Consider the following 23,475-nt stretch of genomic DNA (forward strand, 5'->3'; position numbering starts at 1 on the left):
GCTTAAATGAGAACTATTTTTGTGTAGATTACACTATTCAGTCCCTTATGCTGGACGACCTGTAATCATGCTAAGGTAACTGCAAAAAGCGTATTGTGTGAGAGGTTTTCCATATATGTTAAAGAATTTTAATAACTTGGGATAGGCAGAAATACCTTTTCTGTCTGTGGAGCTGGAGTCTGCTTCTGATGGTACCTGACCTTAAGGCACTGCAAGATCTGATGCTATCTGGAGGCCACCATGGTCTTTAAAGCATAACTTTGTGGAGCAGTTGGGTAAGAACATTAGGTTGGGTGTGCTTGTGCTGCACGTGCGTACATCCACAATCCCATCCTCTGCCTGTACTAGACATGCTATTGCGCTACTTCTAATGCTTCTAATTTGTAGGATGAACTAAATCTGAAGTCAATTTTGTAATGTAATGTCGTGTGAATGGGAACTGTTTGTTACCGGGTTGGGGAGGTGATTATAATCAGACTCCCTGATGTGTTCTGCCTAGACAAATGCAGTCCTTTCTAGCAGTAGTTGTATGATGTTGCTGCTCAGTAACTGTTACAGTACTGTTTTATGTGACTGGTTTCCCCAAGAGCTTGGCCCAACACAGGCATTACCTGTGGCTGATTCAGAATGCCATCTCTTTGCCGCCTTCTGTAACCACCTGGGTGTGCTCTCTGATGTTTTTCCTGTAGTTGAGTTTCGCAATGTGCTGGTGCTCTTCTCTGTACGTGTGATCTGGGCAGTACAGGAAAGAGATACAGGTGAGCATACACCTGCTTTTTTGAACCACCGGCTTAGGTGAACCCTGACTTGTCTTTGTAGTCTCCACTTAGGTATGCAGCATATTCTGGTTCAAAGGTCATGGCTCACTTTATCATAAGACTTGTTGAAACCATAAAACTCTTAATCTTGCATGCTTCCCTCCCCTGCCCCAGAAAAAGAAATGGTTCACTAAGCTGTATCCACCTTCTTTCTTGGTCTCTGGAACTGCACTTGCTGCTCTTCAGCAGCAGGCTTGGAGCTCGCAGCATGTAAGCCTTCATTTGAAGGCTAATGTGTGGATTCATAAGGCATTCCTGGAAAAATGAATAGGCTTTTATCTAAAATGTGGCTACGAATGTCTCTTTTATAGGCAATACTAGAGTGTATTTGTAGTCACCCTATGGTTCGTGAAAAGTCTGTGAAATTGCATTTAGAGTATTTCTTTAATTTTTAATTCAGATAGGATGGCATAGAAGCTTCTCAGTTTACATGGTAGCTGATGTAAGAGTATAAGGATGTATAAGCACGTTGGTAGAAAAACACTGGGAGGTGAAATTGATTGGAGTATGCATTGAATCAGTACAGGTATTCCCAGAAAGGCCTTTCTCAGTGAAATGTTGGTTTTGACTACGTGGAATAACTTGTTTAGTTTTAGCATTTGTCACAAGCAGAGACACCTCTAAAGACCTGGAAAAAATTGGTATGCTTTTATTCTGATTAAAATTGTGTATAGGTTTGGATTTGGGTTGGGGGTGGGGGGGTGTCAAGGTCAATAGGGTTTTTTTGTGTTTTGGTTTTTTTGTTTTTTGGGTTTTTTTTTTTATTAGGTGACCTCAGATCCATACCCTTAGGATGTAGCCTTTCATCTCTTCCAGATGAACTTCCAGTTACCTGGAAAAGACATGAAAAGTTTGGCGTCATCTCTGTTTATTAGATACTAGGTAATTTGCGAAGTAGTCACTACCAGTTTTCTGTCTGCTTATCCAGAAGTAAGCTACTAGTTGACAGCCACAGGTAGCAGGTGTGTCGTGTACCTGCTCCTGAATAGCTGCTATTCACAGCCTGGTCTGTCAGCATGAGGACACAAAATTTGACTTTAATTCATCAAGCTGTGAAATTGTGGTAATTGAAACTTTGGTGCATGATCTTAATCAGATCTGGATGCAATAAAATTCTATGGTTTCATGAACTGGAGCAATCTCCAATCTTGAGAGTAATAGAGAAGAGAAAGCTTTTGTGATTTTTTCCTCTGCAGCATTGGTTCACCAAGCCCATTGATTGTCATGGTGCTGCTGCCCCTCCTCTCTCCCCAAACTGCTGCTGGTTCTTGTTTGCTGAGATCTATTGAATGACTTTATGGAGTGGTGCTGTAAATACTATTAGGGTCTAAAAAATAATGTTCTGCAAACAATTATATTTCCAACCTGGATCAGTTCAGTGTTGAAGGGGCTCTATGCCGAATATCAGATTAGCCTTAGTTGTGCAAGCCAGAGGGTGATGCAGGTAGCTTAAAGTGGCAGTGAGTGGGGCAGGGGCAGTTCCTTTGGCTGACACTGTTCCTGACAAAAAAAGTGTATGAACCTGTGGCCTGCATTAAAGCTTTAAATTGCCATCATCTGAGCTGCAATGTGGTAAGCAAGTGTTCCTACACCTGTTTCAAATCATGGTAATTTTCTAACTTAAGCCACCACTGTATGCAGTATGTTTTAAAACTACTTCAGTATTAAACCTAGCCTCAAAGTGCTGCAAGTTAGTTATCTGCATCTGGGGTAAGTGCTGTTGCTAAATGAGAAGTTCCTACTGTGTCTTTGTTTCCATGCTTGTACCAGTTCTAAAGTCCCTACAACTATGGTGACCAAATCAAGCATTTGCTCTAAGACTTTTTTCTGGATGTCCATGTTGGTAAAAGGTAAGAGGTAGAAATGAGTATCAGGAGGAAGGTGCTGGTGCAGTTTATACTCAGTGGCTGCATAGCTGTAGCATAATCGTATCCTAAGGGCAGACTTTTGCTTCTGAAAAATTACTTTCAAGATATTAATGCCAGGCTTGAAATACAGACTTGCTCCAGCACCTGAGATGAGCAGGTGTCACTTTCCAAGTAATGCAGTGTCTGGTGAGGCCAGCAAGTATGTGTGTGTTTATTGATTCATCAGCTGTTACAGAGGTTAGTACGACTTTGGCTTCCTTTCCCATATGATAGTATGAGTGCCATAGGTGAATAACTGGTTTTATTCTGTCTGCTGGCCCCCACCCCTCATTAACTATTTGGTGTTGTCCTTTTTTGATGTATTTAGCATCAACCTCTTTCCTAGGTGTTGATGTTTCTTTGATGAGAATATTTTTTAAAATACATTTCTTATTATATCTGGCTGTAAGCTGCAATTTGATTACAGTCTAGAGAAATATGAGCAACATCCTAGATACATACTTGTCCTAGCCCTCTCTTCAGCATGGTGTTGTTATTAATACAGGCATTTATTGAAATGTATTATCTTGGTTTCCTTCTTGTCTTCTAGCTGCTCCCATGCACATCTGGCAACATTTTTCATATTATATTTGGATACCAGAGAGTTACAGAATTGTATGCCAATCTTAATCTGTTCAGGTTACCTAATAGGTCGTAGCTCTCTTAAGCCTTGGTGTACTGGCAAAAATAAATCTACTCTGCAAGGAGTAAGACTTGTCACCTTTGATGCTACAGATAGGGGATTTATGTCTTGGAGAATGTTCTTTCACACGTAGCTATTCTATTATAGGGTGGCTATTCTATAACTTTTATGAATACAAATAGCAATTTGCATCTAATGGCTGGCTTTCTATGTTTTGATACATTGACTTTTGAGATCTGATCTTTAACTTAATTCTTTGAACAAGTAGTCTAGTTAAAACCATGATGTTTTCCCCCCCAGTGTTGAGTGAGCCATTGACTTGTAGCTGTGAAGTTTTTCTGTAATAGTCACAAGTATTATGTATTACAGTAATTCTACTTGAGAGGGATATGCACATGTAGTCAAGCTCTTACCATCTCCTGAAGATACGTAAGTAGCAAGATGACTTTTATTGTGGATTTTATGCAGAAAGCCTTGCTTTGTTCTGCATGCTGACATATATGCAATGTTGAGGCTGTATACAATGACTTTTTGTCTGTGGTGTCATGTCCACCTCATGGATGAGGACAGTGTTTATGTCAGCATCTTTAGGCTAATGGCTATGGAGACACATAGGTTATGCTTGTTTTGTTACAGTAATATAGGCTTCCAAAGTTGAATCTATTCTGAGATTTTCCAGTTACTTTTCCAGTTCTCATAATCCTGAGAATACATTGTTTAGATTAATAAAACTATGTCTATTTTGGTTTTTCCTGTAGTGTACCTGGGAAACCTCACTGTTGTTTTTTTTTTTTATTTGTGCCTACCTAGTTCTTGGTGAAGGGGAAAGGCGTTTTTTTCATTTTGGTCAGCCTGGATGTAAGCAATGCTCTCTATGCAGCTTTGCAAGCTAAAGAACGTTAATGAGATGTTAGATTAAACTGCACTAAATTGGTAACTGTGACTTTGGTTGTATCAACAATTTAGCAATCTCGTATATAGAGACCAACAGTATTCATCGGTAATGGCTGAACCTAGCTGGAAGTACTTTGAGCTGAGCGGGGGGATGCAGAGCTTATAGCTGATCAGACGGCCAGGGACTACTCTGAAATGGTTACCTGTCATTTCTTGGGTGAATGTCTCACAACTGCCTCTCTTTAAATTTTTACTATAGGTAAATCAAATTGTGCACAATGGAGGATTATACAAAAGGCCATTCAATGAAGCTTTTGAAGAAACGCCGATGCTGGTTGCTGTGCTGACCTACGTAGGCTATGGTGTTCTCACTCTCTTTGGATATCTGCGAGATTTCATGCGGCAGTGGAAGATTGAGAAGTGTCAAAATGCAACAGAAAGAGCAGAACAAAAGGTAACCACTGGGAAATAATGGTCAGCGGGAAATTATGTGGCTGAGGCTATAGCTTGAGCGTTTCTTTAGGGAGCAGTGTTGTTCAAAGTTTTATGCTGTTTTCCTTGTCTTCTGAATGCCCCAAATACTGCTGTGTCATTAAACAAAGTAACATTTCTTTTAATTGCGTTATTTTTTGGTGGAGCAGTTCCCTCATCTGGTTCACTGCAAAGGTGCATCAATAGTTTTATCAACATACTGAGATGCCTCAGCTGCAGAAACAAGGATTTGGGGTAGAGAGACTATATATGCCAGCATCAGGAGCTAAAGAAATGCTTATCAAAGGGTCTGGTTTGAGATTGACGGCACTGGGAGGCTTTCTGATGCTGCTCTGGTGGCTGTGTTTTGATTTGGAAGCATGCTATTAATTCTGTTTAGCCTAAGCAGCTGCAAAGAAAAGCTTGTGGATGAGAACCTGAGCACAAGCTGGATGACTTCAAATTCATCTGGAGTCCAGAGTACTAGCAGGTTAGCTGGTGAATATTCTGAGGTACTGACTCCTGACTCACTGATAGCAATTAAAAAGAATTAATTCATAATAAAACCTATTCACAAAAGCTTCTGTTACCAGGTGAAAAGTCTGGCTTGTTTCACCAGTTAGTCTGGAATAGATAATCCTAATTTTGAGTGGTTATAAAATATTTTTAGAGGCTTTTGTTCCCCACAGAAATTAATTACTGTTAAGAAAGCTAATGTTTAAACTTGCAGTTTGCAAGCTATTTTCTGCTAACTCTTAGCGTGAGCCCTCTTAGCACAGTGTGAATACTGGTGAGCTTTGCTCCAAAGGTAGAGTGAATTGGCTTACTCTTGCTGATCGGGGTTCTGTTTTTCTGAACTGATTTGGGGAGCCAGTCTGGCTTATAAAATGTTAAGGGAGTTTGTTTTCCAGCTGCTGGTTTCTGGCTCTCAGTGCAGCCACACAAGCAGTTGGCTAGCAGAAAATAGGGGAGGTGGGAAGGACATCTCACTAATGCAAACAAATAATCAAGGATGGGATGGGGGAAGAAAAAAAAGGAGTGCTTCCTTGGAGGCTATTTTTGGAGGCAGCACTGGAGTGAAGTGCATGTCATCTTACATTAGATTAGCTAAGATGCAGTAAACTAACCAGTGCCTAAAATTACTTCACAGTAGCTTCTTTGAGTGAGCGTTGTGAGGTAGAACTAAGCTGATTCATAGCAAGGTGCTTAATTCCAAAACAGAAACATCCTCATAGGAGTTTAATGAGTAACAGGTATTTCAAATTGGTTAAAAGTACAGGAGTTTAAACTTCTGGAATCTGGAAGTAAAAATCTTGGGTCCCTTTTAACAGTTACAATATCTGAATAAGGATTGCTGGTTAAATCTCAGCTTGAAACTTGATGTGTTCATTAATGTTATTTGAGCTACTCTGGTTTATGTCACCTGAGAACATGACACTCTTGTATTTTTCTGTGTATAAACTAGAAGTTGGTACAGGAGAGAACAGTCAAACACTTGCAGAAACCTACCAAGACATTAGAATAAAGGTTTAAATATTGGTCTGTACTCATGGTACTTGAGGATTATAAAGCAGTAACTGAAGTGTTGGTGTAGTTACTCCATACTGTAGTTGTTATTTCTGTTGCACAGTTTTTGTGAAATGTATGTTCTGTTACCAGTATGTAAGATGCAAGACTGCTTACAGTAGTCCTCTTCTGTGGGAGCAGTCATGACACTTACGTGAGAGTGTACAAAAGGAGGACCTTAGGCAGTAGGTCTAATTTGGGAATACATTATTGATATTAGGCTCTCAGTAAAGATCGTCACAAAGGATGTTGAAGCACAGGGTTTGTTAGTAACTGATTATCCTAGTTCTGAAAGAAATTTAGCCTTGAAATTTTTTATAAATTAACTTAGCATTGCATCTTACCCTGAAAGACATTCACTTAAGTATACTTCCCAGACAGATTAATTGAAACCCTTTGAGTTTGTATGTTGGTCATGGCTTGCAGGGAAGAGAGGCATGTATTCTGTTTTTGTTTTGTGCATGTGATGACTGTGGATGGAGCTAGTAACAAGTGCCAGTGAATATTGCGTAAGAATGAAAAATACGAAGTCCTGTTTAAAAATGTTTTGGTGTTGAAGTAGTCTCAGGCTAGTATACCTCCCCAAATCACATTTCTAGTGCTTAGGTTGGAATAGCTGTTTCTGATATTGGACAAATAGAAAAGCGATCATGTGATGTCTAGAATATATAGTACTTATCCTCACACTTTGCTGCTTTAAGCTTTGTTTGCCTGCAAATGAATTGATGAGAGCACATTGCAGTGTATCTAGTGTGGGAGCCAGGTTTTATTCTTGTGTGGGTGGGGTTGCTCAATGACTTGTTTTGAAAATTTCTCATGATTTTCAAATATTTGAATCTATCAAGCTGCTGGCTGACAGCCCAATCATCTTTTGGTAAGGGAATGCAGATACTAGTCTGCAGAAAAGGCTCGGAACTTACACTTTTCTTTTTTTTTTTTAATTAATACATGCACATCAGAGGAGCCCTGCAGTTATCCTGGGGTGGTCTCTGGCAGATTTGTGACCTCTGTGTGGAAAGTAACATTTTTATTATTTAAATTCTAAAGAGCCAACTAGATGATTATGATTTTCTTAAGTATCAAGCAAAAGAGTTAGCTTTAACTTTTTGAAATAGTTCATAATTGCTTAGGTGAAAAGCTCAAAGCAAAGGCAGTAGGAGTAGCTGTGTAGCTGAACAGTGTGATGACCTGCTTCATGAGCAAAACAAAATTGTGTAGTGCAAGGAAGTATTTCATAAAGGGCTGAATGAACTTGTCCTGAAAGTCATGGAATTGAAGTATGTGGATTTTCTGTGGTGAGTTTCTGCAGGTGATTGCAGTTAAAAGCATAATGTAAACTTAGGCCCAAAATGTATTAATAAAAGCAAACACCAAAAAAGTCACCTTCAGTTTTTGTGTGTTTTGGAGGGCAATTTATTTTAGTAGAGCAAATCATTCCTTAAATTGTCACTTAATATTTTAGTCTTAGAACGTGCATCAGAACTATAAACTGAAAGGAAGTTGTGCAAAGCATTTGACACTGTCCCACATGACATCCTTGTCTCTATATTAGAGAGACATAGATTTGATGGATGGACCACTCAGTGGATAAGGACTTGGCTGGTTGGTTGCACTTGAAGAGCTGCGGTGAACAGGTTGATATCCAAGTGGAGAGCAGTGATGAATGGCGTTCCTCAGGGGTTGGTATTCGGGCCGGCACTGTTGCTGGTGACATGGACAGTGGGATTTTGTGCACCCTCAGCAAGTTTGCCACTGACACCAGGCTGTGTGGTGCGATTGACATGCTGGAAGGAAGGAATGCCATCCAGAGGGACCTTGACAGGCTTGAGAGGTGGGCCTGTGCAAACCTCCTGAAGTTCAACAAGGCCAAGTGCAAGGTCCTGCACTTGGGTCGGGGCAACCACAAGCACAAACACAGGCTGGGTGATGAGTGGATTGAGAGCAGCCCTGCGGAGAAGGACTTGGGGGTGTTGGTTGACAAGAAGCTCAACATGAGCCAGCAATGTGTGTTTGCAGCCCAGAAAGCCAACTGTATCCTGGGCTGCATCAAAAGAAGTGTGACCAGCAGGTCGAGAGAGGTGGTTCTCCCCCTCTACTCTGCTCTCATGAGACCCCACCTGGAGTACTGTGTTCAACTCTGGGGCCCCCAGCATAAGAAGGACATGGACCTGTTGAAGCAAGTCCAGAGGAGGGCCACGAAGATAATCAGAAGGCTGGAGAACCTCCCCTATGAGGATAGGCTGAAAGGGTTAAGGTTGCTTAGCCTGGAGAAGAGAAGGCTCCAGGGACACCTTATAGCAGCCTTCCAGTACCTAAAGGGGGCCTACAAGAAAGCTGGAGAGGGACTTTTTTACAAGGCCATGTAGTGATAGGACGAGGGCTAATGGCTTTAAATTGAAGGAGGGTAGATTTAGATTAGATATAAGGAAGAAATTCTTTAGTGTGGGGGTGGTGAGGCACTGGAACAGGTTGCCCTGAGAGGCTGTGGATGCCCCCTCCCTGGCAGTGTTCAAGGCCAGGTTGGATGGGGCTTGGAGCAACCTGGTCTAGTGGAAGGTGTCCCTGCCCATGGCAGGGGGGTTGGAACTAGATGATCTTTAAGGTCTCTTCCAACCCAAACCATTCTGTGATATCAAAGTGACCAAACTAATTTAAAGAGCAGGCTTTCCAACAGGTCTATACTGGAACTCTCTGACTGTGGGTAAATTCCTTGGAATTTATTAGAGCCTTGCATTGAGATTTAATGATTCCTGGAAAACCTAATATTCGCTCGCCATTGGAACACAAAACGGTGAAGAGACAGGCTTTGCTAGTACTGATTTCCAGGAAATAGTCTCTTTGTTTAAAATATGTGCAGCTGGACTTTTCCTGGAAACCAGTGTTGTGAGCACATCCTCTCTGAAGCATTATCAGTCTGTTTTAGGCGTGGCTAGGCGGCAAGATTAACAATTCTGAATTACCCTGGAATCAATTTATGCATACCCAGTTTAATGTAATGTCTGGTCGTACAATGTAGTTAAGTCTGCAAAATGCTGTAGGATTTTATAGGCAGGATGAAAATAACTTTTACCTTTCTTCTGGTCTCATTTGCCTGTTGATTACTTTGTACGTTTTGTATACGGGGCCAATTGTGCAAATGGGGTGGGTAACTCTAACATACCTTTTCATGCTCAGTAGCTTGTCCAGTCAGAACATATTTCTAGCATCTGGGGTTTTCAAACATTTGTTAACATGCATCCAGCTGTAGGAGTATCTCAGGGGCAGTAAACTGGAGTCTTTTGCTCAGTGTTGTCTTAGCACCTGTAGAGCTCATTAGAGCCTTCCTGATGGCATAAAGGCTACCCATGGTTATTGCTCCACTTTTTCTTGACTCATGTAGCAGTGAGATGGAACTAGTCTTTCTTCTTCCTTTTAGAAACCTGAAATTTGTTGCAATTGACTACTTGATTTCCATTCAGAGTCTTTTTTTGTATTATCAGGGAATGCATTATGTGAATTGCAGGTAAGCCCTGCTGGTGTTCATGGCACCATTTGTTAGCTTAGGTGTAACACTGTGAAAACTTGACTCTGAAAGCAGCATAATCACTGTATTTCCATGTCTTTGTGCCCCAAGCTAATGGTTACAAAGCTCTTATTATGACCTTCACTTGTTGTAGTATTAATTTACAGTATGATGAAATCTTGGATTCCCAAATCACCTATGCTAAGGTGCTGCAGCCCAAGGGAGAATTTTATTCTTCCCATGTTTCACTCTTTCTTGAAATTGCTGTGCCTTTCAGGCTTCTGGGAGACCATTAGTACTTAGATTTCTTCATCGGGTATCACCTTATTAATAGAGGTTGTGTTCTAGGCTTAAAGTGACAGGAATGGAGCTGTTCAGAATTTCTTAGCTCCATGTTCATATGAATTCAAATGAAAGAACATGCTGCTTTTGCTCCCTCTTTTGAAAACAGTGTAACCTTTGCAGTTGTTTGACTGTGGTTACTCTTAAGATTGCTCAAAAAATCAACTCACTCCTAGAATATTTTTCCTCAAAATGAAGTTGTTCAATCTTGGGTGGATATTCTTGGGGTCTGTTATGGCTAGAGTGTTGGATCTGAAATAAGATGAGAACTTGATGGAAGAATAACAATAAGCTCTGAAGGCCATTTAAAGGGGACAGTGATTGCTTCCAGCAGTATGATGTTGTTCCAGCACAGCACTGTGGCTGCACGTGCCAAAAATTTGAAATAGTATGGATTGATAGAATTTGTTCCACCTCCCTCCCCAAATGATTTTTTTATGGTTCAAAGATTGAAAACATTTAATTTCCATGAAGAATTCAAGTGGTCTTTTTGGTGTACTGTCCTCTCTAATCTCCCATCTGAAATGCCACACTGTAGAAAGATGGGGGTGGGGAGAACAAACAAACAAAAAACCCAACCCCCAAACCAACCATACCAATCATCTGGTCCTGTATGCCAGCTGCGAAAGAGGACTCTCGAACTCCCTAAGTCAGTACCAATTTATAAAGAAAAGATATCCCTACCATTTCTCTTTGGTCATGAGAATGTCTTGGTGGGGTCATGATAACTCTTGGTGGGATTAGGATTACTGAGGAAATAGACAATCCAGTTTTGATTTATGCCAAAATAACACTTCATGCCTGTACTATTCCAAGGAACTTTCTGATAAGAGCTAGCTGAGGGTGGTTTATTGGGGGGGGGGGGGGGGGGGGAAGGGGGCAGGACAGACAAAGGGGCTGGCATTAAGTTGATGCCTCACTTAGAGCACTTTGCTATAATCTTACAGCTTGGTACCCTAAAAACTAAGGCTAGTGTCGTGTATTAGACCTTAATTCCCTTTCCCATAATTTGTTTCTTGAATTCTTGTTGACTTTTAAGACACCTTTTTTCCTTGTCATAATCCATTATGTTCAGAGAACTTCTCTACTTCACAGTTAAATCACTTTAAACTTAGTTATACTGTTGGCTTGTAAGATCATACTTGTATTATATATCTTGGTGGTGTCAAGTTGTGCGTGATTGTCTTTATCTCACCAGTTGAGCTTGTTACTCTTCCTGCTTTGTCAGCTTGGGTTTCAAAATAAAACATGTTCTATCTGTTCAGTAATATGAGGTGAGATTGGACTGTATCAGCCCAGGCATACCTGCTTGAGTTGTTATAATGACTCATTTTCAGCCTCCGCTCCTAGCCAGAAACCTTGGCTAAAATCTCAGTTGCTTCCTGGGTCACATAGTTAACGTGCTTGACTAACTACTGCAAAACTGAATTCTCATGCAAAGATGGTGAAGAGGATCAGTTTGTTAGTGATTCAGCCTTGAAACCTACTTTCTACCTGGAACAACGTGAGACTGAGGTTGAGGGAGGATAGAGCTGTGTAGCTACTTCAGAAAACTAATGATTTTCTAGGGGATTGCAGCTTTGTATTAGCCGCCCTACCACCTCGTTAACGTCTCTTGACAAAGAGCCCTCAGGGAAGACCTGGCAGATGTGAAGTAATGCAAAACTATACTTAAGTAGAGGAAGATGGAAGAAATAATTGCCCTTCCGTGCATCTTACCTCATAGAAATCTTGTTCCCACTCTCTTGTCTTTGCTGAGAAAGGACATACTTGTGATTCCCTGGAGGAGTGATCACTGGCTAAATTTGGGTTGTTTTCCCAATGATGAAAATTGATATCTTTGCCTTTTTGGCATGTCATTATACACAGGCACATCAGAAGGGGGCTTAGGTGCAACTATGTCTGCTTAGAAGTTGGCACTTTGGGGCTCCATCTTTCCTGTGCAGCTGCTGGTAAGAGAATGCAAAGGGGTGGACCTAGATGGTTCTTTTACTCCAAACCGAAAGGACGAAGTTGTTAAGTGGCATAAATGCTCCCAGTTTTGCTTCAGTGGTACAAATGTTAGGCACCATAATATTAGGTCAGACAGATAGTCTGTCTTGCTTATCCTGTCACCAAAAATAAAATGCTCCCTCACCATGTTTGCATTTATTTCTGTTGTGAAAAACAGGAAGAAATGCTATGCTGGCTCTTACCTTTGTCATAAATTCTAGTTTTTCCTTTTGTAGATTATTAAAAAGGTTTGGGTGTTTTGGTTTTGTTTTTGGTTTTTTCCAACAGCAGCAAATGAATTATGCATTCTTACCACTACTGAATGTCAAACTTCCTTTTAATTGAATAGTAATAAGGAAATCTCGTGACTTTGAAGCATTTTAAGTAGGCCAGAATAAAATGTTCTTGAGTGCTCAGATATCCTTGCTGTCACAGTTAGTTTGACATTCTTGTGTGTTATCCATTCAAGACAGTCACTTACTTTTCCTGAAAAATGTTGGAAGGGAAGCTAGAATTCAGGAAATGCTTGCGCAAAGAAATCCCGTGGGACTTAAGTGCTGAGAAGCTGTGCAGAAGAGAGGTGCCATAATGTAGCTTACTAGCTTGGATTCAGAACAAAAACTTGTGGAAAGTTCTAACAGTAACCTCTATAATAATGCTAGCGCTGCTATATTAAATGCATTTCTTATGTACAGAATGAAATACAGCAGAGTACCTCAGTTTTCAAATTCTTTGTTCAGTAGAGCAATGCATAGTGTTTGCTGCCAAAAAGCAATTACATGTTCCCTTGCTCTGCTTAACTCTGAAGGCTGAATACAAATCTCCTGCAAAGATTATATGCGCGTGCATTTCACGAAGGGGATTATTCTGTGTTTCAAGAGAGATGCTCTCCTCCACTACCCAGCAAGAGCTGGAAAGAGAGCCAAGACTATTTCAATCCCATTTGAGTTCAGAGAACACCACCTCGTTGTGTCATTAGGAGCTCCCAATTCAGTTTGTGTTGCTTTCAGCGCTCCCTTTCCTCTATGTTAGAATTCTTTGGGGCTTTCTAACTTGAAGCGTAACCTAATGCCATGATTGTTTTTTCTAGTTGTGGTTGATGGCTTTTAGTTCTATGAGCTACTTAAGTTAGATACAAATAAGCACCTACTGTTGAGGAAATCTTGGGGGTGTGGTAGATTTGCAGGTTGAAAAAGTTACCATCTAGCAGATGGATTTTGCACTAGCAAAGAAATCTCTTCAGTTCTGTTGCTGTCTCACCTTCAAATAATTTTGCACTGACACAGGTTTCCAGGGTTAAAAACACTTTGGGTGGAATTGGTTTCAGGGCTTGGGGTGAAGAAGTCTCTAACTTTTTCTTGAGTTTTCTTGATATTTTTTTTTTAATTTATTTTTAAATTACACCCGAATGACAGAAACAGCTTATTCCTAGTTTGCTGTAATATATATTTTCCTTTTACTTTGAGTGCTTTTGATGTGTTTCAGGACTTTGTCCCATTGTACCAGGACTTTGAAAATTTCTACAACAGAAACCTCTACACACGCATTCGGGACAGCTGGAACCGTCCGATCTGTAGTGTGCCCGGGGCCAAAGTGGACATGATGGAGAGAGTTTCCCATGACTATAACTGGACATTCACGTGAGTCAAAATTGAAGACAAGGCTTCCCACAACTATCTTTAAGTAGTGGGTCTATAAGAGCAAGTTGCAGGCTGTGAGGTTAAAGGTGCAGTGAATTGTGTTTGTTTTGAGCTTTCCAGCAGATTGAATTGATGAATTCTGCTCTTTTGAAACGCATCTGGCCAAGGTGATTGTTTTTGTGTAATCTTTTGGCTGCTTAGTAAGGCTGCTGACTGTGTTAATATTTCATGGGTGTGCACCTATAATAAAATCAATACGTCTCTGTGTGTGATGACCAGAACCTAGAGTAGATACTTCGGATTGCAGTGCTACTTGTGACTTTGTGCTGATTTAGAATCAGTCCTGACACTTGAAGTAAACGTTGCTGCCTGAAAATGAATTTAACATGATTGTCTTGAGTCAGAACTGAAGTAGTCTGTAGAAACAAAATCAGAAATGCAAGGACAAGGATTTTTACGAATTGGAAATGACATATAACAAGTTTGATGTGAAGAGTTTTGCAGCACAGTACTTTATGAAACTAGTCATGTCTCTCCTCGGCTTTCAAGGGCAAAATAATTAAAACTTTCTTTCTGCTAAACTTCCTTAATCTCCTTGTCACGTATTGTTAGCACAGCAGTGCCAGATGCGTTTCCTTTCTGTGGTTAGAGGATATCCTGCTTGAGGGGCTGCCAAGTTAATTGATCTAGAGATCTTATTTTGTAATTGAAAACGAAGTTGTATGTTTCTGGGATGGAGGGGGGACATGTCAGAGGAACAACAAATGGTTTGAGAAGCCTCAAGCAATTTTAGATATGATAGTAAAATTACCTTTTAATGTAAACTCTTGGGAACTAGTTTGAGACTAAGATAGGGAAAGCTTTTTCACTGATCGTTTCAGTTTGATGATGAGGGGCAGTACTGAAATAATTTAATGGTTGGTTGTATTGATTTTTAACATTTCAGTGTATATTCTAGGAAACTGAAATAAGAATCTTCAGGTGTAGTTAATTTTTTTTAATTGTGGGTGTCCTAACTTGTGGTGTTTTTAAAACACAGGTACACAGGGAGAGTGATAAAGGACATTATTAATATGGGTTCCTACAACTACCTTGGATTTGCACAGAAGGCAGGGACTTGCCAAGAAGCAGCAGCTGAAGTTCTGTCCCAGTATGGAGCTGGGGTGTGCAGCACTAGGCAGGAGATGGGTAAGTTGGAGCAAGATAGAATGTTCCCCAAATGTATGTTTCAAAGTCTTTAATCTGATCATAGGTCTTTGAAACATTACTTGTTCCAGCTTTTGAACTTTGGACTAATCAATAAATAAGCTTTTACTTTAGTGAAGACAAGTTGGTTTGTTGGGTTTAGTTTACATCGCACAGCAATTGGCTCGCTTATGTTTTCATATTTTTTTTTCCAGTGTTCCCTTTATGGGCCTTTAAATAAAGAGTAGCCTGGTTGGTGGAAATTCTTCTCATAGAATATAGCAATATTGAAAGCTTCTCCTCATTCTGAATTTCTTATTTGTTTTATGTGCAGGAAACTTGGACAAGCATGAGGAGCTGGAAGAGCTAGTTGCCAGGTTCCTAGGTGTGGAATCTGCAATGGCATATGGAATGGGGTTTGCAACCAACTCTATGAACATTCCTGCCTTAGTTGGCAAGGTATGGCTTAAGTCACCAGCAAAAGCTTATCTAACAAAGATTCAGCTGGTTGGGTTTTCTAAAAGCTGCTTGTTTGGTTTTGTTTTTCTTCAGTGGCAACTACTGCAGATATTATCTATGGAAACTATAGGTCACGGTATGCATCTCTAACCTTTTCAAAAATCTTTTTGGGAAACAGCATACATGAGACCAGTAGCAGTCCAGACCTTGTCCTCTTTCTGGGAGAGAGCCTAGCATGTTAAGGCTTGCTTCCTCAGGCTACTAATGGTGGCTGATTAACAGGCTGATTGCCTGAAGGTATTTTGATGCTCTTGAGACACTAAGAAGTGACTGTGTCAGTGAGACACAGAGATAAGCTGAATTGCATGTTGGTACACACGGAATTTATTATCTTTGAGCAGTAGCTGAAAAATACTACCTCTGAAGGAGCAAAATCCTAGTAGAAAAGCTATTTGAGACAAGCAAGGTCAAATGTAAAGACTCATGATGTCTACTGTGTGCCCCATAAAACAGTATACAATGCAGCCTGAGTATGCTGCATCTCAGACTATGGGTTTTTTTGTTATTGGAAAATTAAATAGAAGAGAGCTCTTTGTTTGCATCTTCTGATGCAAAATACATGTTCTCGAAGCTCCTACTTAAGAGTAAAATAATGCAAGTACTGGAACTGTTTCCTCTTTTTGAAAATGATTCACTGTTAGCCTAATACTACTAGGCTGTTGGAATTCTATGTCCCTGTGTAGTGAATTATTTTCCCTTTATTCCATTTATTTATTTTTCCACTTCCTGAGACAACTTTGTAAATTCTTCCAGTTATCATATCTACAGTATAAAATTGTTGCCTTATTCTTCCTGGCAACTTTTCCTCCTGGTGAATCTCTTCTTGACTAGCTGTTGTGTTTTCCTGCATGCTATTTCAATTGTAACAATGAAGCAGCACTGTCTAGGTATGCCTCTTTTCTTTTGGTCTATTAAGTTTTAAATATCAGATGCTTTCCATAATGAAAGACATTTTTGAGTCTGATGCCAGAGAGAAATTCAGTGTTTCAAATCTAGTCTTTCTGGAGTCAAATACTTCTGCAGTGCTATGATTTTGAGCAACATGTTACTTCTGACATACCTTACTTGCATTTTTCTGCTCTTCGTCTGCCACATCGCTCCAGTTTTCTCTTCAATAGAAAAATGATTTCTGTGAGATCCACTGTATATCTTTAATACCCTATGAGAATAACCTTGAGACACCATACTCAGCTCCTTAGTTTTCACATTTGAACTTTAACAGTTTTTACAACCATTGAGAGAATGTCAACAGTAAATTGCAAGGCATGTAACATACCTGTTTTCATGTGCATAACTTGCACATTTACTAAACCAACTCTTCGTAAATGGATACAATAGTCTGTAATGTGTTAGTAATGAGCATACTTAGGTTTTGTGCACTTCAAATAAGGTAGTAAGAAGCTTCTGTCTCATAATGCTAGAAGTACCCTTATACTCAGGTGAATACTCCAAACAGAAAATGCTCTCTTCTGAAGAAAAGAATTCTTGTCAAATGAACCATTTCACAGTTCAGAATGTTCACTAAATGCTTTTTTTGGCTGCCTGAAGTTGCTTCTCACTGCACTTTTGATTTCTTGATTGTCCGCAAATAACGACTCACATAAATCCTGAATTCTGGCACCACCCTGTACACAATTGGCTGTGTGTGCACAGCCTGTTTGGCAATGCTTTGATAGTGTCCTCAGTAAAGCCCAGAGACTCCTCATGCTTGATTAAACTCTTGGGCTCTCTCCTTTTTTTTTTTTTTTGTTGTTGTTGTCTCCTTTTTTTTTTTTTTTTTTTTGTTTTGTTTTGTAAACTACTTTTTGTGTCTCTCTGTATGTCCTACACACATTTTCAGGCACGAAGCTGCCTGTAACATGAATTTTTGGAGGTTTGACAAATATAATCAGTAATGGCATTTGCATTTGGCCAGAAGGAGTTTCTTTGACAGTCACTGTTATGATTTGTAGCTAATCATTATTTCCATCGTATCTGGGCACCTATAATGCAACTTAATTAGCTTAAAATACAAACCACTGCAATAAAGTTAATCGCATGTATGTAATACTGGACCACCTGTTCTGGTTTTGCTCTGTGAACCGTTAAGCACTTGGTTTATGTTGCTACTGAATCCTCTTTTAATAGCAACAAATATGACTTGACTATCCTAGGGTCCAACTCTACCCCATAGTCTGATCAGCACTGGTCAGCAAAAGGAATTCAAAAGCTTCATCAGCATTACCTAGTTGATCTCTGTTCACTATGGCTTGTTAACAGCAGCTTCTACAAAGAAGATGCTGAAAACAGGTATAGTTGGTGTACACCGAAAGTTGTATTTCAGCACTGTTGAAGCATTGCTAAAAACAGGTCTTTCTGTACCTGGCAGTTTTTAGCAGGAGAGACCCAGACCCACTGTTGACAGCCAAGTTGTTGGCTGCCTAGTACAGTCGCTGCCATGTGTGCTGAGTCTAGACCACAGATAATGTGAGATTGGAGGATTATGTAGTCAGAAGTTGTTAGACCATTTGAGGCTAAGCTAGATGCTGAAACTTGCCTGTTTTGGAATAAGTGTCATTAATGTAGTTACGGTAACTAGCTAATAGCAGCATTCTGTACTGCCTTTAGCACAGAGCTTTTTGTCATAGCTCTGGACTTACAGAGGCTAGATAATGGAATTAGAGCAATGGTGCTTGAAGGATTTTTTTTTGGTTGTAAGAAAACAAATTAATTTCCATGTATAGTTAGTTTGTGAAATTAAGTGCTCAGGACTGAATTATGCAATTCATGTGTGCAGCACTGTGGTAAAATGTGGCATTCACTTCAGTTTCTGTGTCTGCCTTGTAGGATGCATTGGTAAGTCTGATCTTCACTGGAATATGTTTGTCTTGATACCAGTAGTGTGATCTCCAATTAGTGTTAGTCTTCTCCTGGATACTCTCTCACATGTAAGTTTGCTGATAAATGCAACTGAAGTCTTATCATTGTAGTAGCAGCACTCAGTTTTACATATTATCATCAGTGATTGCTGTACTGTACCACTGGCTTCTCTGATCCTTTGCCCTCTCTCAAGTGGCAGACAATATTAGACTCTACTTCCTCTTCAGTTCTAAATTAATTTATTTTGTCTAATTGAATGCCCTCTTCTGTTACAGAGGGGTGAAAAGAGGCTGCTCGTTGATTTGTTAAATCTGCTTTCTCTACCAAAAGCTTGTACTTGTTTTTATGGAGAAGCTCCTTGTAGGCTATTAATCTCTTATTTGTCTTTTTTTAATCTATCGCTTTTTCAACTTCCTAACATTTAAGAAGGATAGTAGTACTGGATTATTATATTTGGGTTTTGATACAGTAGTGCTTAACACCAATGGCCTCTGACATAGTATACATACTCCTTGTTTGGTATAGTAGTTCTAAAAAGCAAACGCTAGTTGGAGTTTCCCATGCTTCTTATGCCAAAGTTTCTGAAATATGCAATGTGAATCCTTGTAACAGCAGTTTGAACACTTGATTTAGTGCAGTTTCTGGGGAAAACCAGTCTCGAGCTTTCCCAGGATGTAGAATATTCCTAGGTACATCACAATTCTAGTGCAAAATTTCCTTTATTGTGGAGAAAATACGCCTATTGTCTGTGCCACCTCCTTGTGTAACTGTAGGTAATGCTTTTCGCAGTCCCTTTTAGTAACTCTCCTTGCAGAGAAGAAATGTTCTTGACTCTTCCTTCCACCGGTTGTTAATAGAGAAACATAGAATGAGGATGTGTTTAGTGTCTAATCTTCAGCATCTTGACATGCTTTCCGGATTCCTAACTTAGTCACTTCTAGAGTAGCAGCACATTTGCATAGTAATTGGAGTGGGCCAAGGTTATTTAGAAATAGTATTGCTCTCTTACAAACTAATCCCCCAATATGCGTTCCTGTAGTCCACAGCGATAACACTGTGACTGAATGTTCAGCATATCAGCTATTGGTCTGCAATCATTGCTGCTTTCAAAACAGATGTATCCTGTTTTGAAGTTTCTCCAAGGATATACCTTCCCTTTTTTGAAAAAGGAAACAAATTCAATGTAATATTTAATGGCTTCAGAAGACTTTGCAATTTCACTCTGCAATTTTGTTTTCCACTTCCTGTCTCTTGTATATTACCTCCATCTACGAAATACTCAATTGTTCTGTTCATTAAAGAAAATTAGTCCCTCTGGTACCACTGAGCACACATGGGATTAGTCAGTGGTTACCTCCTAACGCAAGAAATAGTGCAACTTTGATAAGGTCTGTGATCTAGGACTTTGGCCTGTTTCCTAGCACCACTGTAGAGTTACTGAGTGAACTGCGGCAAGCTGCTCTTCTCTGTTTTGCCTGGCTGCATAGGAGGATGAGTACTAATCATCAACATGAGATATTCAGGCAGATGCAGCTTCAGGACTTCTGGGAAAAGTGAAACTAAAGTGGTTCTTTCAGTTAACAGCAGTTGTGTATTTTTATTTGCCATACTAAGGCTGCCAATTGTTTCTTAGCAAGTCTTGCCTGAACTAGCTGCATCTATGTTGGAAATGCACTTTTTTTTTTTTCCTTCCCTTAAATGATCTCCAAGCAGTTCAGAGCTGAAATGTGTTACATACTTGGCTGTGAAATGTAACCTTTTCAATATCTTCCTTTTTCCCCTTCTAATTCAGGGCTGTCTGATTTTGAGTGATGAACTGAATCATGCATCACTGGTGCTTGGAGCAAGACTGTCAGGAGCAACTATTCGAATCTTTAAGCACAACAGTAAGTATCAGATGGTGGACTGTGCTTTTCTGCAGATGCTATAGATCAGATGCAATCTCTTCTGTCTTCTAATAGTTGGAGATTCAATTTCATGCAAGGAAATCAATTGCTGGTTACCTGAAAGGTCAGAAGACTGCTGCTTCTGAGAATGTAACCATCTTGAATTGGATATTTTTTGGTATGTTCAGTCTCAACTAATAACATTTTTATCCTGAAGCTGTTCTGGCTTGTACCTTCTGCACATGAAGAGGAACATGCTGCCCTTCGGCAAGTCTAGGGGCACTAGTGTTTTAACATGGCTTCTTGTATAGCTCAGCATGGTTAGACTATTCTAACAGTCCCTGTCACATAGTAATGCAATCTTGTAGTGGTCTAGGTTACAATTTGGGGGATAAGCAAGTTTAATTTTAGGACCAGAGCCAACATGATCGTACAGTAAAAAAAGCTTATGAACACAGATGTCCTAGCTAAACTAGACAGCCTTGCATTAGTACAAAGTAGCTCCAAAAGGAGTTTTGGGGATGTGAAGCACAGATTAATTTCACTGAGTTACTTGTTTTAAGTATTTGTTTCCAAAGTACACAGAAATTTCACTTTGCTAGTTTCAGCTGCCTCCAAAGGAGGTATCTAGAATAACTTTCAGATTAAAAATACTTAAGGTTTCCTTCTCTTATTCTCAATGGAAGAGGTACCTGGTTGTCCTTAATTAGTAAAGCCACTATCTTCATTCTTCAGCTGTTCCTAATACTCTTTATAGTATTGATCTCTGAGATCATGACGACTGTTGCTTTCTTTGAAGTATGTGGTGGTGACAGCAAAGCTTGGGTGGCTGCAATCATTTTCCTTTCTTTGTCCTACTTGATAGTGGGTCCTCTGCTGTGCTTATTGTTTCTTTTGTGTTCTCTCTTTCTTGTTCTCTATCGTTTGAATAATTTTCTTTACAAAAGTGTAGAGCTTACATTTTGTACAGCTTAAATTTTGTTAATTTTTTTTAATTCTCCATAAATCTTGATTGCTGGGCAAGATCACAAAAGCTTTGCACTCAACTTCTGTACTTATATAGACATACTTCTGAACATTGCATCCAGTTCCAGAATTTCAGAGAAAGCAGGTGACAAACAGTATCACTGTTCTGGGTATGAGGTGAAGGATTTAGAAGCTCTGGTGTGATGAGGAAGAACAGATGATCTGTGGGAATAGGGTACAAACTAGCAATGGTGAGATTGGGGGATATTCTAGAAACCTTATTAGGTGGTGGGGATCTGTGAAAGAGAATAGAGTGGCAGATTAGAATCAGAAGGCAAAATACAAGCAATGATCTTGGCCTGTCAAGATGATGTTCAATTCATAGTTATGTTTGTGTTGTCAGTCCTGCACTTGCTATACTCTATGCTGCCTTACTTAACTTCATTTTCCTGAGAAGTTAATGGCTTCATTCATATTCTGCTTTTTAGAAATTATGGAAAAAAAATTTAAATCCCCCTTAAAGTCCTTGTTCAATGTTTTCATTTTTTTCCTACCTCATTCTGCAGTTTGTCTTTTTCATTAAGGTCAGACCTAGTTTACTGTCTTTCCTCTTTCTTGAGAGGTCAGAGCAGAAGTTTATATTCCATTGTTCTCCCTAACTACACTAAACTTGTCTTTTCTTCATTGAGAGAGATTTGTTGGAGGCAGGGACTCCGCTGCTGACTTCTTCATTTTGTCTTTTGCTTAACATTAGCTGTCTTTTAACTGTCTATTAAATGACCTAATTTGCTGTGTAATTTCTAGTCTAGTTCTAGTTTACAAGCTCCTCTTGCTGCTACAAGTGCCCTAATCTGCCAATCCTCTTTTCATGATTGTGCTCTTTTTCATGCCCTGGTGTTTATATCTGTCTCCTGCTCAGCACTTCAGCTTTTACGGTTTGATTACTCCCATCTCCACTCCTTTTCTCAGTTTTTGGGTTTTTTTTTTCAGGACCAATTTCATGTGTATTTATTTGCTCACGTTAGTCAGGTCTCCTAGGATCATGTCAAGTGTGCATAGCCCAAAGCTAGTAAAGTTTCAGAATACATTGCTACTAACAACTTCATCTGTCCGATTTCTTATATGCTGAGCACTGTCCTCTTTCCTACACTGGTCATTCTTTTTTCTTCCTTTTCTGTTTTTGGTTTAGTAGCTTCCTGTTCCATACCTCCAGTCCCTTCAATTTGAAACAAAGTAATAAAAAATGTACACTTGCTCCCCTTCCTGTCCTCCACTGTGATATATCTTCTACTTATTTTTAGTTGATTATCATTGAGCTTGCTTATTCTTTTTTGAGTTATTTCTATCCACAAGGACATGCTTACTTCCTAAATTGCTTTCTCTTTTCCTCACAATGAGATACCTTTTTTTCTTTTTTCCTTCTTTTTTTTCTTTGCTTCCTTGTTTGCTGTTTGTGCCTAATGTTTTAACTTATGCTTTTAGCTTAGGATGATGAAATTCTTCCTCGGAGTTCATGCAGTCACCCATTCCCTTTAATCTCATCTGTGGGCCCGCAGCTAGATGAAGCTGATGCTTATTGACTTATGTGTGGCCTGTCCTCCACAATGGAGCAATTTGTGCATTTCTGGAGTATTGCTGTCTTTAGTCATTGCAAAGCTCAAGTTAGTAGCTGTTTTGGTACAATTTAACAGTAATTTCTGGTGCAGATATGCAAAGCCTGGAGAAGCTGCTCAAAGATGCTATTGTGCATGGGCAACCTCGTACACGGAGGCCCTGGAAAAAAATTCTTATCTTGGTGGAAGGAATATACAGGTACAAACTATTCTTTATATTCCTAAGAACCTCCACATGAGATCTAGCTGCTTAGTATTTGGGTTCCTTTGCCAAATCAAACTATGAATATTGTCACTTCATAGTTATTTCATTTATCTCATCTGCGAATTAAATTGACCTATGTATGTCTCACATCCTGGACTTTCTGTTGCTAGTACTGTAGCTGCACCTGGTGTTATCACAATGCTTCCCATATCCTGCTTAGATTGTAGAAATTAATTAATCTCAACTGATTATTTACATCAGAGCTGAGGTCTTAAATTGCTTGTCCATTCTGTTCTTTCTGTGCTCACTAGATGATGCTAGTGTGAATGGAATTGTGCAAATTGAATGTTTTTGCTGAGAGTGAGCAGGAGCATGTAGTAGGCTTAGCTGTGTTAGGCATTTGAATCATAGTGACTTTCAGCACAAAATGGGATGTTTTGGAGTGCTACTAATGAGAGCCTAGTTAG

The 23,475-nt window shown here is 39.7% G+C and overlaps 1 protein-coding gene across 1 annotated transcript in view; it reads left to right on the plus strand.

Annotated features, from left to right (window-relative positions):
- Positions 1–23,475, plus strand: part of SPTLC2 (serine palmitoyltransferase long chain base subunit 2) — a 77,949-nt gene that overhangs the window by 8,141 nt on the left and 46,333 nt on the right. Inside the window, exons 2-7 of the mRNA XM_075030081.1 lie at positions 4,522–4,716; positions 13,621–13,775; positions 14,815–14,963; positions 15,295–15,419; positions 20,131–20,224; positions 22,897–23,002. Coding sequence (XP_074886182.1) covers positions 4,522–4,716; positions 13,621–13,775; positions 14,815–14,963; positions 15,295–15,419; positions 20,131–20,224; positions 22,897–23,002 — 824 coding nt within the window. The remainder of the gene's footprint in view (positions 1–4,521; positions 4,717–13,620; positions 13,776–14,814; positions 14,964–15,294; positions 15,420–20,130; positions 20,225–22,896; positions 23,003–23,475) is intronic.

This window comes from Buteo buteo, chromosome 6 (assembly GCF_964188355.1).
Source record: "Buteo buteo chromosome 6, bButBut1.hap1.1, whole genome shotgun sequence".
Classification (NCBI taxonomy): Eukaryota; Metazoa; Chordata; class Aves; order Accipitriformes; family Accipitridae; genus Buteo; species Buteo buteo.